General features: G+C 37.8%; 1 protein-coding gene across 5 annotated transcripts in view; it reads right to left on the reverse strand.

Annotated features, from left to right (window-relative positions):
• The window catches only part of TMCC1 (transmembrane and coiled-coil domain family 1), a 248,172-nt gene that overhangs the window by 111,105 nt on the left and 121,424 nt on the right, over positions 1-15,643 (reverse strand). Inside the window, exon 1 of one of the 5 annotated variants that reach the window (XM_043588199.1) lies at positions 9,740-10,135. The exons of the other annotated variants lie outside the window; for them this stretch is intronic. Coding sequence (XP_043444134.1) covers positions 9,740-9,778 — 39 coding nt within the window. The 5' untranslated portion in view covers positions 9,779-10,135. Of the gene's footprint in view, positions 1-9,739; positions 10,136-15,643 lie in introns of those variants that run through there. 5 annotated transcript variants of the gene reach the window in all.

Consider the following 15,643-nt stretch of genomic DNA (forward strand, 5'->3'; position numbering starts at 1 on the left):
GTGGAGTTAGAGTGATATGTATACAGGAAATTAGTAGTAAAAAAGGAAGTAGATGTTAATCTTTATATACAACCTACTATCTCCACTTACTAAGTTCCAAGGTCTAAGTTAGAATATACACAGAATGTACATTATATGCTCTAAAATTTCTTAAAGTCCTAATGGTTGGGGGTTATTGAATATGATGATCAATAATGTCATTTCATAAGATTCAAAATTCAAATAATCATTCACCACTAGCTACTGAGTAGAATGGATCAGATTTCCAACCATGTCCAAAGAGAATGTGTTGAGATCAAACTTTGTGGCTAGTTTCCTAAGTCTCAACACACATACATACTCTACATCAAAGAAAGAATGGGCAGTTATATTCAGGTGTTGTTTGTATCATTTCATTGTATATCTTCAAATGATTAAAAAACAGGGAAAAATATTAGACAAGTACATTAAGAGCTTGCAGTTAAAATTCCACACAATAAGCAATAATATTAAATGACCCACATATATCATCTCAAGGATAGTTTTCTAGATTTGCCTCTCTGTTCACTCCACAGAAGTTAAGCCATTTACGCTAGCAATCGCATTACCCTGGTTTAATTTCTCCAGAAGAAATATAAACTAAATCTTAGATTTTGAAAGGATGTTCGTATTAGAATTCCCTTAAAGCTGATACTGTATTGAAGTTTCCAGTAAAGACAAAGTGATAAGCTTCTTTTGATAAAACAAATGGAAATTTAATGGAAATATCCTGTATTACCACAAGGCAAGTTCCATTTGCACAGTCTTCTTTTTAACTGATGCATTTTGCAATGGGATTGTTACAGGTCTGTGTATAGAGCAAAAGTTAAGTTCTAACTAACCCCAGGGTGTCCAAAAGAGCAAATTTTCCTTATAATTTTCTCATGTAAGCCAAAATGATTAAGAACAAATCTGAATATTTCATATTATTTTTACATGCATCTTGTAAATACATATAACAAAATGTGTTTCCTATCTTTATACAGCATTCCCAAAATATGCTTTCAGAATAGTATGATTAAATTAGCCCAAAGAGGTTCATTTAAAGAATTCTTAAAGGGTTAGGGATTCTATACTACAAACTTATGTGTTACACAGGGAGGTTATCTTCAATTTGCATGGATGGTTAGGAGAAAGCACCAAGCCTAGAAGAATACCATCTTTTAACCATTAACCTTTAAATTAACTATTAGCAATCATTTTCACTGAAAAATAATGAGCTTGAAATTCATGTCTACATTTTGAACTTTTAACATATTTGACTAGAGCTATTATTTAAGAAAGTTATGTATGTGACAAATAGTTTTAAAAAGCGAGTCTACCTCCTACTCCCAACCCAAGTGTTCCCAGGCAATCACTGTTATCTATCCAAAAGACATACAAAATTATGTACATACAAAAAGGGAGGTGGGTACATGTGTGTGTATTTTAAGTCACAGTTTTAAGGAACAGTCACTTCTTTTCAAAAATACTTATGGAATGGGGTGCCTGCCTGGCTCGGTCAGGGGAGCATGCAACTCTTGATCCCAGGCCCATGAGCTTGAGCACCACGGTGGATACAGAGATACCTTAAACATAAGTAATATAGCTTGAAATCTGGAATTGTGAAGTGTCTATTTTTACTTTTCTTTTTCAGGATCACTTTGGCTATTCAAGGACTTTTGTGGTTCCACACAAATTTTAGGACTGCGTGTTCTAGCTCTGGGAAAAATGCCGGTAGTATTTTCATAGGGATTGTATAAAATGTGTAGATTGCTTTGGATACTATAGACATTTTAACAATGTTTGTTCTTCTAACCCACGAGCATGGAATTCTTTATCCATTTTCTTGTGTACTCTTCAATGTCCTTCATAAGTGTTTTATAGTTTTCACAGGACAGATCATTTACCTCTTTAGTTATATGTCTCTTATTGCTCTTGGTGCAACTGCAAATGGGATCGATTCCTTGATTTCTTTTTCTGCTGCTCATTACTGGTGTAAAGAAACGCCAACAGCAATGTTTACAGCAACATTATCAACAATAGCCAAACTATGGAGAGAGCCCAAATGTCCATTGACTGATGAATGGATAAAGAAGATGTGGGGTGTGTGTGTGCGCCTGCGTGCGTGCTGGAATATTACTCAGCCATCAAAAAGAACAAGATCTTGGGGCGCCTGGATGGCTCAGTCAGTTGAGCATCCGACTTCCGCTCAGGTCATGATCTCACAGCTTGTGAGTTCAAGCCCCGTGTTGGGCTCTGTGCTGATAGCTCAGAGCCTGGAGCCTGCTTCCTATTCTGCGTCTCCCTCTCTCTCTGCCCCTAACCCACTCACATTCTGTCTCTGTCTCTCAAAAATAAATAAACATTTAAAAAATTAAAAAAAAAAAAAAGAACGAGATCTTGACATTTACAATAACATGGATGGAGCTAGAATGTATTGTGCTAAACAAAGTCAATCAGAGAAAGACAAATACCATGATTTCACTCATATGTATAATTTAAGACACAAAACAGATGAACATATGGAGGAAGAGAGAAAAGAGGGAAACCAACCACAAGAGACTCTGAATGACAGAGAACAAACTATGAGCTGATGGAGGGAGGTGGTTGGGTGATGGGCTAGATGGGTGGTGAGTACTAAGGAGGGCACTTGTTGTGATGAGCTCTGGATGTTGTATGTGAGTGATGAATCACTGAATTCTACTCCTGAAAACAGTACTGTACTGTATGTTAACTAAAATTTAACTTAAAATAAATAATAAAACTTAAAAAATACTTATGGAATGACAGAATAATGAAAATACCATCACCTTAAATTCTTAAATTAATACAGTACTTTACAGTTTTCAAAGCACTTTCAAGTATATCAGTTCATTGATCTTCAAAACTAGGAACTCATGGTAAACATTTCTACCTCAAAGAATCACCTAATTGAGTCATTTACTATATCCATCTTTCTCAGGAAAATAAAACTCAAATCAACACCAAATGATAGTTGTTGTATACTTAAAAAACAAAAAAAGTTGAGGCATCTGGGTGGCTCAGCCGGTTAAGCATACGACTCTTGGTTTCGGCTCAGGCCATGATTTTATGGTTTCATTGAGTTTGAGTCCCGCATCTGGCTCTGTCCTGACAGTGCAAAGCCTGCTTGGGATTCTCTCTCTCTCTCTCTCTCTCTCTCTCTCTCTCTCTCTCTCTCTCTCTTTCTCTCTCTCTCTCTCTCTCTCTGCCCCTCCCCTGCTCATGCTGCCTCTGTCTCTCTGAAAAACAAATAAACTTAACAAAATATATTTTTTTAAAAAAGCAACACACTTGCAAGGAGATTAACTCTCTTCTGTCAGTAGCATATTCCACTGTCCCGCATCCACAGCCTATAATTTACCATAGTTTTTAAAATTTAAAGAGTTGCCATACATATATTTCTTTTTTTTTTTTAATTTTTTTTTTCAACGTTTATTTATTTTTTTGGGGACAGAGAGAGACAGAGCATGAACGAGGGAGGGGCAGAGAGAGAGGGAGACACAGAATCGGAAACAGGCTCCAGGCTCTGAGCCATCAGCCCAGAGCCTGACGCGGGGCTCAAACTGACGGACCGCGAGATCGTGACCTGGCTGAAGTCGGACGCTTAACCGACTGCGCCACCCAGGCGCCCCTGCCATACATATATTTCTAAATTAGTTTCTCTGTTTTAGCTGATTATTACCAATATATTTGAATAGGAGAGCCATTCTCTATACCTTACCTATTCCCACTGCAACCACAATATACAGAATTGATCTCACTAAAGATCTCACTTTACTAACAGAAAAGCAGTATCAGTCTTCCTAGTTTGGTTATGTAATGCATCAGAATGATCCTTCAATGCTGATGACACCACTACTTGATTTAAGTCTCCTAAAAGTGGGTTAATAATTCACAGGAAAATATAGCATTTAACTGCTGGCTAATAAAAAATACCAACATTGTATTTCCCAGTATGAAAGCAGTTTGAAGTAACAGAGATAAAATTAAATAAAAATGGCCTAAAAAAAAAAAAAGAGAGAGATGTTGTGCACATTTCCATGACTTAAAAACATCCATCCAGTACAGACTCCCCTGCCTATGTGTCTGTGGTTTCAAACTTCATATAGTACCACACTGTACTCATATAGTACTTAACATTAAAAGGGTTCTTTTAAAAGATAGTTTTTAAAAAAAACTGGGTAAAATCTGTATAAAATTTACCACTTTAGCCTTCAAAATAGTTTTTAAATGTTTGAGAGAGAATGCACACAGGCACACAAGTGGGGAAAGGCCAGAGAAAGAGGGGGACACAGAATCTGAAGCAGGCTCCAAGCTGTCAGTGCAGAGCCTGACGTGGGGCTCGAACCCGCAAACCATGAGATTATGACCTAAACTGAAGTTGGACACTCAACCAACTGAGCCACCCAGGAGCCCCAGCCTTTAAAATACTTTTAAAAGACCCTAATTAAGATGGAAATGGAAGATCATTCTTCCTTTTGATAAGAATACATTCACAGAAAAATTATGTTGAGTCATATATAGTATCATCAAGTCCTAAACCCAAAAGAAATCAGATAGAAATTCAAAAGAAACTACTTTTGAAAAAAGAATGTTTTTATTAAGAATTCAAATTAGCATCAATACGTCCCGAAATCTTAGGTTTCTTACGTGGATACAAAACTGATATCAAGTAATAGAACACTACCAAATGTAGGCAAAAATAACAATTTTAGAAAATAATATTTTCAAGTGCTCTGCAAGTCTGGATTAAATAATTTCAACAAATCTATGGGAGAACAGGAGGAAAAAACCCATATTAATCTCTTCACAGGCCAAACCAAGATATAACGGTATGATTTTTTATCTTCTAAGTTTTTCACCATATAAGAAATTTTAATATAGAAAGAGAAAGCACTCAAACCAAATAGGAAAATAAATGTGGTATGAATTGAAAAAAGAATCAAGTCATCATTAATTTGTTGTTATTTTAATTATCTTTGACATGGAAAGTACATCCTGTGTTGCTATACCTGTCCTAAAGAACTTAAGCCTCCCATAAAAATGTGAAAATAAATGTGAACCCCAAACTGAGATAACTATTTACATCCATATCTAGAAACGTAAAGCCCAAGTTATTATCTTAGAACAAAGTGTATAGCATTTATCTTTCATTTTAGAAGGGTCAGGAAACATATGTTCCTATTTTCTTACGTATGCATAAACAAATAGGGGAAGGATAAATAAGAAACTGGTTGCCTAGGGTGGCAGGGATGTAAACCAGCCGAAAAGACACAGTTGGAAGCAATATTTCACAGGTAAGTTTTAATTTTTGAACTTATGAAAATCATTACCATTCAAAAGTAAAATAAAAGGGGAGCCTGGATGACTCCGTCAGGTGAAGCATTCGACTCCGGCTCAAGCCATGATCTTGTTCGTGAGTTCAAGCCCTGTGTCAGGCTTTGTGATGACAGCTCAGAGCCTGGAGCCTGCTTCAGGTTGTCTCCCTCTCTCTATGCCCCTCCCCCACTTGCACTCTGTCTCGCTCTCAAAAATAAGTGAACATTAAAAACTTTTTTTAAAAAGTAAAATAAAAGGGTGTAAGATTTCACTAGAATAGTCTATCTTAAAACCATTTTTCAAAGCCTCCTCAGCTTTTATCATACCTTCTAAAAAACTGAAGCTTCTGGAAAAAAATAATTTTCTATCACCGATTTAGCACAGAGGCTGATACGGGGCTTGAACTCACTAGCTACGAGGTCATGATCTGAGCCAAGATCAAGAGTTTGATGCTTAACACACTGTGCCATCCAGCTGCCCATCTATTACTGATTTAAAAGATTGGAGAGCGGTGGTTAGAGCCAGAGTGACTTAAGACCTTCTGATTGTATAACTCATCGTATTTCATCTCTTAAACATTATTATAGAAACTCAGGAGTAACTTTTTCTTCTTAATAGAAGTTTTTTAAAAGGCAGTACAGTCTAAAGGTTCACATAAATGCATGCAGTTGAGCTACAAACTATATATAATATGGCTTTATTAAATCAACTATCTTGTTCAAATCAATGTTTTTCTAGCCAAAGGAAAAAACTTCAATTGCAGGAAACACTTACCAAGTTTGATAAATTTAAATCCCATCAGATACTAATTTCAACTGCAGGGGAAAGAGCTGCTCTAAGGAAGTTACCCAAGTTACTAACTATACTGTTTTCTATCACCATGTATAAACATATGGAGAAACATCAGTGACCACGACAGTAGACTGACTAAAACACCAGAAGTTTAGGGAGAGAGTTGGTAGGTAGATACAGAATCGGTTTGGAATTAGACCTAAATTTGAACCTGACTCCATCTCCTGCTGATCTGGGCAAATGCTTTAGCTTCTCCAAACCGATTTCTTTAATGACAAAATGAAGTTGATACCACCTAACTTGAAGTTTCATTAGGAGAATTACATGGTTAGGGCCACATTGGCAGGTTCCAGACTATTTTGACTAGCTCATGTAGAGGACTTAGGGCAAAAACAAAAAGCTTTCCTTAGTGAATATTTTTGAAGTCACATGTGAGAAAACTATGCAGAAAGAAAATAATCTAGGGTGCCTGGATGGCTCAGTTAAAGCATCCAAACTTCTGATTTCAGCTCAGGTCACGATCTCATGGTTTGTGAGTTTGAGCCCCGAGTAGGGCTCTGGGCTGACAGTGCTGATGGAGCCTGCTTGGGATTCTGTCTGTCTGTCTGTCTGTCTGTCTCTGTCTCTCCACCCCTCTCCTAATCTTGTTCTCTCAAAATAAACTCAAAAAAATTATTTAAAAAAAAAAGAAAAGAGTCTAAAGGGTAAAGAAAAAACTTTTCTGGGAGTCAGGTAACTGGGATCTAGTCAAAAAGAGTAAGAGAGCATCCTTTTTAAAAATGAAGATTTTTTGGGGGCGCCTGGGTGGCGCAGTCGGTTAAGCGTCCAACTTCAGCCAGGTCACGATCTCGCGGTCCGTCAGTTCAAGCCCCGCATCAGGCTCTGGGCTGATGGCTCAGAGCCTGGAGCCTGTTTCCGATTCTGTGTCTCCCTCTCTCTCTGCCCCTCCCCCGTTCATGCTCTGTCTCTCTCTGTCCCAAAAATAAATAAACGTTGAAAAAAAAAAAATGAAGATTTTTTACTTCATCTATATCTTAGTTTACTTCCTCCTTTTACAAATTCAGATGTGAACATCCATTAGCCTAGAGGAATCATCTAGGGAAAATATCCAGTGTAAGTAAATATGGCTATCAAACTTAAGATAAAAAGAATCTAAATAGGTTTAAAATCACTGCAAATATTTATAAGTACTTTTTTTCAAAAATTTTCCAACAGAATTTATAGATGATCACACGAGTACTTTTTGTTAAAATAGGAAATTGCTTTTTAAAATATGAGATCATCTTAAGACAAATGTATACCTGTGGAAGATTATTTCTTATTGGCAAAAAAACTCATTACTAAAGTTGGAATCATATGAAATTGCCATTATTCAACTGTTTCTGACCTACAACAACCTAATTTCACTTTCAGTGTTCAATGTGCGCCAAAAATACCATACACTGGGTTAAGACAGGTCCTGTGATCGCAGGTAACATGGGTTTAACTGAAAAGACAGAACAGAGGTACAGTGCATTCACTGCAATTAAAAAAAGAACACTATTGGGGCGCCTGGGTGGCTTGGTCGGTTGAGCGTCCGACTTCAGCTCAGGTCATGATCTCACAGTCTGTGAGTTCAAGCCCCGCGTCGGGCTCTGTGCTGACAGCTCAGAGCCTGGAGCCTGTTTAGGATTCTGTGTCTCCCTTTCTCTCTGCCCCTCCCCTGTTCATGCTCTGTCTCTCTCTGTCTCAAAAATAAATAAACGTTTAAAAAAAAAAAAAAAAAGAACACTATTGACCTAACTATTAATTTCTCTTTCGTATATTAGCACCCATGTAGACTGAAACGATTAAGAATATTTTTTCATATTCATTATTGAACATATACTATATATTAAAGGCGTGTGATAGAAAACAAATTTCCTTAGATTTGATCCTAATCATTTAGTGTAGGGCCTAAAAACCACCTTAAAGTGGAGGAGAGGGGTGTTAAAAAAAAAAAAAAAAAGGAATCGAAAGAGGTAGTTACCTCTCTGAATGTTTTTTATATAATGTGCCTTTTATTTCTTCATGTTACAGAGAAGATGTGCTCCTAATTCTACCCAAAAAGTGTCTTTTCTATAAATCACAGCCAGGCATAAAGCATATATTATATAGTATAGTGTGAGAAGAGTACGGTTCAAAAAGTAATTGGGAGAGAAATATTAGTAGTAAAATACCTAGAATGAATTTATTTTCTAATTAGAAAATTATCACCTGGCTCTGAACTATTTCAGACACTCTTGTGCAGAAAAATCACTGTCCTGAGAACCTACACATCTGTTTCTTAAATGTAGTACAAAATTTGGAAGTATACAAACTAAAGGTTGTTCAAAGATAAACAAAAAGTGATTCTTTTTATTGTTTACAAGAAACCTGGAGGCTTCTTGGCCCACTACCCCCAACACACATACCTAGAAACCTAGAATTAGGGGAAGAGAAGCAAGGGAAATGTATTTTACTACTCATAAAAAGTCCCTTGTTGGGCTTGGCGATCCAAGAAAAGAGATGAAATTTGACATGCGGATGGACCCAAGAGCCTTGCTCATTTTTGCCTGAATGCACACATTCTACACTGAGGTCACCTGTGAGGAACTGAAAGGTTTTCCCTTAAGATAATAACACATTTCAGGATTTAACAACTCTAACAACCAAGAAAGTGAAGAATGTCTACTGATTTACTATTTGTTTAAGCTTCTGTCTGCAGGGAATGATCTGTGACACAATTCAACCACCAAGTGCTACATTTTAAAAACAGACTCAAGAACAGAACCATTTTTGAAATAAAGCTCAACTCTCAGCACACCTCTTTCCAAACTAGATTCTGCACTAGCTAAACAGAGAACTCCATGACTGACTGGTCCAGAGAGGGTTGACCACGGCCAGGGCTGACTCAGAAAATCGGCAGTCCCTCTTCCAAGAGAGCTTTGCCTGTTGTTGTTGTTGTTTTTTAAGTTTGTTTTCCTTAGGTTAATAGAACTTTTCCCTCAAAACGGCACAAATGAAACCTGCTTTTCAAGCAGAACTCTGTAAAAATTTGATTTGTGAGCCCACTGGTTACTGCTTTTCACACACTCCTTCATTAAGTATGTGGGTTTCTTAACTGCTCAGTTTAGTATTTTCACACAGGTCTTGGCTTCCTGCACTGTTTTATGGAAGTTGTCCTCGTTTTACACTAAATTTCGTACAACCGGACGGATTCCACAGACCAATAAGGCTTTCTCATCTTGGTCAACAAGCTGCTAGATTAATTGCTAATTAAAGATGCACTTTTTTTATCCACTATTCTCTTTCACGCACACCCTCTTGGAAACTGTACCTCAGAAGCAAACTGTAACTTCCTCCAAATTCAGGGAGGACAGCTCTGGTTTTAGGAGAACAAAATCTGGAGTTGCCAGCGCAGTCAGCCTGAAACCTTTGTGTCTGTCAGAGGAAAGAACAAAAGGCAGCGAGCGCTTCCTCCCCCTGCCCCTCCTTAGCTCTGGAGGAAGGCAGGCTTGACAGAACAGTTCTAGAGAAAAAGGAAACCACGCCGAACCTAGGGAGAGTTTCCCCTAAACAAACACACAAAGCTACCCAAGCTACCCACCTTGGATAGCTGCCTCCTGAGGCTAAAGCGTTGAACCATGGTCACCCTGAGTAATCTTCAGACAAAGCAATCCACGAAGGGAAGGGTTTGTTTTTTTTAAATAACAGCTTCCTGGAAAACTCGGTGGCGAAACATTCTGAAGACTGTCACAGAAGTCCAAAGATTTTCCCTGGGAGTCTTAGCAAACTTGGAACCACTTCATTGTTCCATCGGGAGATACCGCAAAGCCTACGTCGGAGAGGGCGGGCGGGCGGACGGCGGCAGGGAGGGGCGGAATCCTGGAGCTGCTTCGCCCAGTGCCAAGCTCGGCGAGCACACTTCCTGTGAGTCAGCCGTGAGGGGTCCAGACACAAGGACCACCCCTTCGCTCCCCACCAAATCCTTAGCCCGGGATGCCACTGCGGTGCCACCTGAGACTCCGGCGGGGGCGGGGGCGGGGACGGCAAAGGTGGGGGGCGGGGGGGGGGGGGCGTGCGGACCTGATGTTCTGGTCTGTGTGGCGGGGAGGAGTGGCGCGCCGGGGTTAGGAAGCATCTGCCTCAAGCAGAAACCTGGCAACTGCGACAATTCCCCCCACCGTCCAGCCCTCCCGGCGGAGGAGGTCCCCCGCAAAGAGCGACGCCCCCTTCTCAACCTCCACCTCAGGTAATCTGCTGGGTGAACCAGTGGGATGAAAGGAGGTGGCAAAAAGCCCCGGACTGTAGCAGCGCTGCTCCGGAGACTCCTCCCAGCCGGGCTCGGCAGCTGTCCGGCTTTGTCTAAGGTAATTGGCCGAGCCTTTCCTCTTATTCACGGGGAGGAGTCCCGCCTCGGGAAGGAATGTCAGGTGCAGAAAGGCATACTTCGTGGGTGACTTCAACTTCATTACAGAGTGACTTCAACTTCCTTACGAGCAAAACAAACGAAGGCTGCCTCCTGAGGTAACTGCATTCTCCCATAAGAACAATGTACTTTTTAAAAATCTACACACATAACAAAACGAACAGCTCAGAGTGAATAAATGTAGGTAGAGGTATGAAAATGGCAATCCTGAGGGCAGATGCAAAGATAAAAAATATTTTGCTATCGTTCGCCAGTCTCTTCCTATTTGATTCTGCTTCCAGATAATCAACGTAAAGATAGATTCATTTTAGTGAAAATTTCTGCTCCTCTCTGAATTATTACTCTTGAATGATTTTAAAAATGGACCAGAACAGAACTTGTTGGCATATATTAATTTTCCCTGCTCCAGTGATTCTCAATTCCCTGTAAACGGCATAACACCTTATGCTACATGTAGCCTTTGTTGGAATGAACCTACTATGTGCAGTCCCTGGGTTAGGCATTTCAACTCTTCAGATAAGTAAAGCAGGAATATTCTAAAGCCTCAGTATTATCATGAGGAAACCATATAGTGTTACTACCTTTTTTTCCCCTTTGGGCAAGAAAAGTAAAAAATGAATTTGAAAAGCCAGATCTTAATACAATGGTTATTCACAACTATGCCCTTGTCATAGACTACCAGTTTCCAAATATCACCAAATATAACGTACAATTTTTAAAACTTCACCTCAAATATCACATACATATTTCATAATACCTTAGGAAGAGTAGAAAAGATGTACCAGAGTCAAACAAGTAACAGGATGCCACAACTCCAAAAAAGTCACTGTAACCAAAATATATACATAAAAATTATATTCCAAAAACCTTAAATGGAAAAGGGTTGAACATATTTAAACTTTTTCTGAAATTCCAAAGCTAGGAAAACTTTGTGACTGAAAGCAAAGACTCCTTTATATGTAATGCTCAGAGTATGCAATGTAACCTAATATTTAAACTGACTGAAATTTAAGTACAAGTGGAAAGTAGGCTGATAGAAAACCTGAGTTCTGTGTCGTTTTTTGTTTTGTGTGTTTTTAAATGGTGTGAGTACCAGTACCTCCATTTTTTTTTCCCCCATACAAAATGAAACTGAGTACTCAAAAAACTCCTGGGAATGCAGGAAGACCTAATGAGATACTGGGGTGGAAATAATGAAGTTCCTTACAGAAAGACATACTGTCTCAAAGATAAACATGAGGTGTTTCTGATATAGTCAACTAGAATCCCAGATAATTGCTAGACTGCAAAGAATTGCAAGATTCTTTCTAACCCGCACCTCCAAGGGGAGGTGGAAAGGGGAAAAGTAATTACAGAAAACTGTCAAAAGTCTACGCATCCAGGTACACAAAAAATATCAATCATGAATTTAACAGGATATAAATCCTCAAAGGTCCCAGATACACATAAAAAGACTTACAGACTAAAAGAATGGTGTCTTCATTCGACGAGGAACTTATTTTTTGCCTAATAAAATAAAGATAAACCTCTAATTAATTGTTCAAATGCAACAGGACCTGTTAAAAAACATTTGAGTGTATGAATGAAATCCAGTCCTTAATAAAACAACAAAAAACTGAAAAGATCTTCAATAAACATAACTGTTCGGGGGAAAATCTCTGCATAAGATCTATTTTGAGGTGTCTGGCAGCATTTTAGATGAAAATAGCAGACCAACATCAAAGATTATGAAAGAAGAGCTAGAAAGACAAAATGTATGACCTAGACAAAAAGCAACAGCTCTGCAATAATTCTCTTATTACTCCAAGACCTGAATAAACAATGTAATTTTCAGTAAGCTGTGACTGAAAATCCCCATCTCCTATACTCTATGTGGAAACACACAGGAACTGTCCATGGGGTTCTTAATCAATCTTTTCTGGATCACACACTTTTTGTGGATCTCTTCAAAGCTATGAACTCAGTCACTGGAATGACATACATGAAATTCATGAATGAACAGACACAGTGTTTTTGACACAATTCCAAATGATCCATGGATTCCCCTAAAGCTTGTCCACACATCCATTTTAAGAACTCTTGTTTCCATCATAACTAAAAATGAGATGAACATCAATCACTAAGCAATCCTGTCTTCTACTTTCCACCATAGGTAAGAGTTCTAAGTAGGTTTCAGAAACAGAAAAAAAGTCTGCCTTTGATATGTTGGCCCCAGCTCCCATTCATTACATTTTCCATATGTGTTTGTCAAACGATAATAATCGACTTCCAAAGCCACAAACAGTCTTTATGAAATGGTATTTTATTTTCATTTTTAGCATCTTTATAGAAAAACCAAGAAAAATATTTTATTCTCCTTGTTTTATGTATCATATATAACCCCACAATTATCTTACTACTACACTTCAACCTGCTGTGTATGTATAAACCTACCTACATATGCTTGTTTTTACCAAACTAGGACTATACTGTTTTCTGATTTGCTTTATCACTAAAAAAAAAAATCCAAAACAATCAGCAACCAAAAACATACAAAATACCTTGGATGAATACTTATAAAACTTAAATAATCATCCCAATTTAGTTGGTTTCCATATTCAAAACACTTGCCCCTCCTTTTGCAACTTCATTCTTAAAATTCTAAACCCATTTTTTAAATAAATTGATATTAAAGTTGTATACTACTGAATTCCATGTAATACAAACTACACTTTTGCAGAGAAGTAAACTAAAGTTCAGAGAGGTTTTCAAATTTGACCCTAAAATCAGAGTTGGTATTTGAGTCAGAACTAGAACCCCAATACAAATTTCATTGTGTTGCTTTTTTCCATTACATCATGCTTCCTCCTTTTTTAAATAAACTAAAACGCACTAAAAACGAACACTACTTAATATATTCATACGGTACACTTTTTTAGGAAACCGAATAATTATTCTATTTAAAAAATGTGAACCTTTATACTTTAAGTTAAATGAGTTTCCCTAAAGCCTGGCACAACTTAATATGCTTACAGTTTCTTTCCCTATCTCCTTAGTGTCCATTCTTATAATAGTGTTATATAAAATAAGTTATATTGTTCAAACATTGTGCGCTTTAACCAGCGTCCTGTAATAACCCAGTAGAAGTAACAGTGCCAGCTACCAGACAATAAAACTAAGCCTAAATTTAAGAGGCGAAATTTCAATATGCAACACCATGTCATTTCAGAAAGCCCCCTTTCATTCATGCACTAAACCAGTTATGACACCCTTTACTTTTATGGAGGTCTTAGTAAGCAAACAGAAAACCTAAACAATTGTCATAAACATGGCAAGTGCTATAATAGCAAGAACAGTAATGACACACGGAAGGAGTAATGAACCTTTATGGGACAAAAAAAGTCTTAAATCTGGAGTCTTTAAGGTTGGAGAGGAATTTTGCCAACAGACAAAAAAGGAGAAGGGCATCCCATGCAGAAAAACACAAAACAAAACAAAAAACTCCACAAGTTAACACAGAGGTGTGATTCAAGTGGTTAGTAAAACTTAGTTTTTCGCATTAACAAGGCAACATGTTAGCCTACAGCATTCAGCATATTTTTTTTTGTTTGCTTGGTCTAAAGTGTAGACCAAGTTTTCTTGGTCTGACTGTAACAAAATTAAGTTATTCCTCCTTTCTAAATTTCATGTTGGGGTTTACCATTTTTTCTATAAACTGCCCAAATGGGAATAGCCCATCATTAACAAATAATAATGTGATAGGTTCACTCTTTATGTAAAGTTATGACTCTTAGTTACTGTCTGCATTTAAGGCAAAGAGGAAGGAAATCTACTTCCAAAAAATTTAGTAAATCATGCTGCCAGTTTTGGACACACTGTGGTAATTCAACCCCCTTAAATGATACAAGATTTGTATCTTGCAAAAATTAATTTCACTTGGCAATCCCACACTAGATAACAATACAGATACCACATTTCATCTACACAGATTAAGTAACTTGTGTAGTTATTTATAAAAGTCCCAAGCCACTGTCATAACTCTGAAAGTGGTAAGAAGTTAAAAGATGTTGATGATCAAAAAATTTGAATACCTCTTGTATTCAATTCCATTAACTACCTCATGGCGATGACTGAATTTAAAGAGCAGCCAACCACATCAAAAAGCATTTTTATTTTGATGAACTGAACATGGCTCTTTCAAATAGGCTAAATTAAGGTTGCCTCCTTTTCTATCAGCAATATTTTAGGGTTTGCATTTATTTCCTCCAAAAAAATTAATGCCATGCATCACCTGCAGTAAATATATACAAGGCAAAGGGAGAGAAGAAAAGGTAGAAGAGCGAGAGAGGAAAGAGTTTATTATGTGCCAAACAACTAACAACCAAGTGCCAAACAACTAACAGGGCTATTATTTACTATGTTGCAAAGACCACTCAGTAAGATCATATGTACAGAATAATTAAACACTACAGAAACAAGTCCTTCAAACAGTTTACAAGGTGTTCCAACTGCTGGTCCCTGATTTCCCTCTCCAGACATCTCACACTACTTTCAACTTGATAACTCCAAATCTCAACTTAGATGTCTTTCCTCTAGGAAAGCCTTCTCTTCAACCTTCACCAACCCTGTTATCCATCTCATCGGTTGATTCGTCCTTACTACACTGTAGAGTAATCCTCCCTTATCTGTGGAGGATACATCCAAGACCTTCAGTGGATGCCTAAAACCATGGATAAGTACTGAACCTTATACATGCTGTGTATTTTCCTAAACTACATACTTATGATAAAATTTAATGTATAAATTAGGCACAGCTAGAAATTAACAACAATAGGGGCACATGGGTGGCTCAGTCAGTTAAGCATCTGCCTCGTGATTTCAGGTCAGGTCACAATCTTAAGATTCGTGAGATCAAGCCCTGTGTTGGGCTCTGCTCTGACAGTATGGAGCCTGCTTAGGATTCTCTCTCTCTCTCTCTCTCTCTCTCCCTCCCTGCCCCTACCCCACTCGTGCTTTTTCTCTCTCTCACACACACACAAAATAACAATAGCCGTAATAAAATAGAATAATTATAACTATATACTGTAATAAAAATTATGTGAA

This window comes from Prionailurus bengalensis, chromosome A2 (assembly GCF_016509475.1).
Source record: "Prionailurus bengalensis isolate Pbe53 chromosome A2, Fcat_Pben_1.1_paternal_pri, whole genome shotgun sequence".
Lineage (NCBI taxonomy): Eukaryota > Metazoa > Chordata > Mammalia > Carnivora > Felidae > Prionailurus > Prionailurus bengalensis.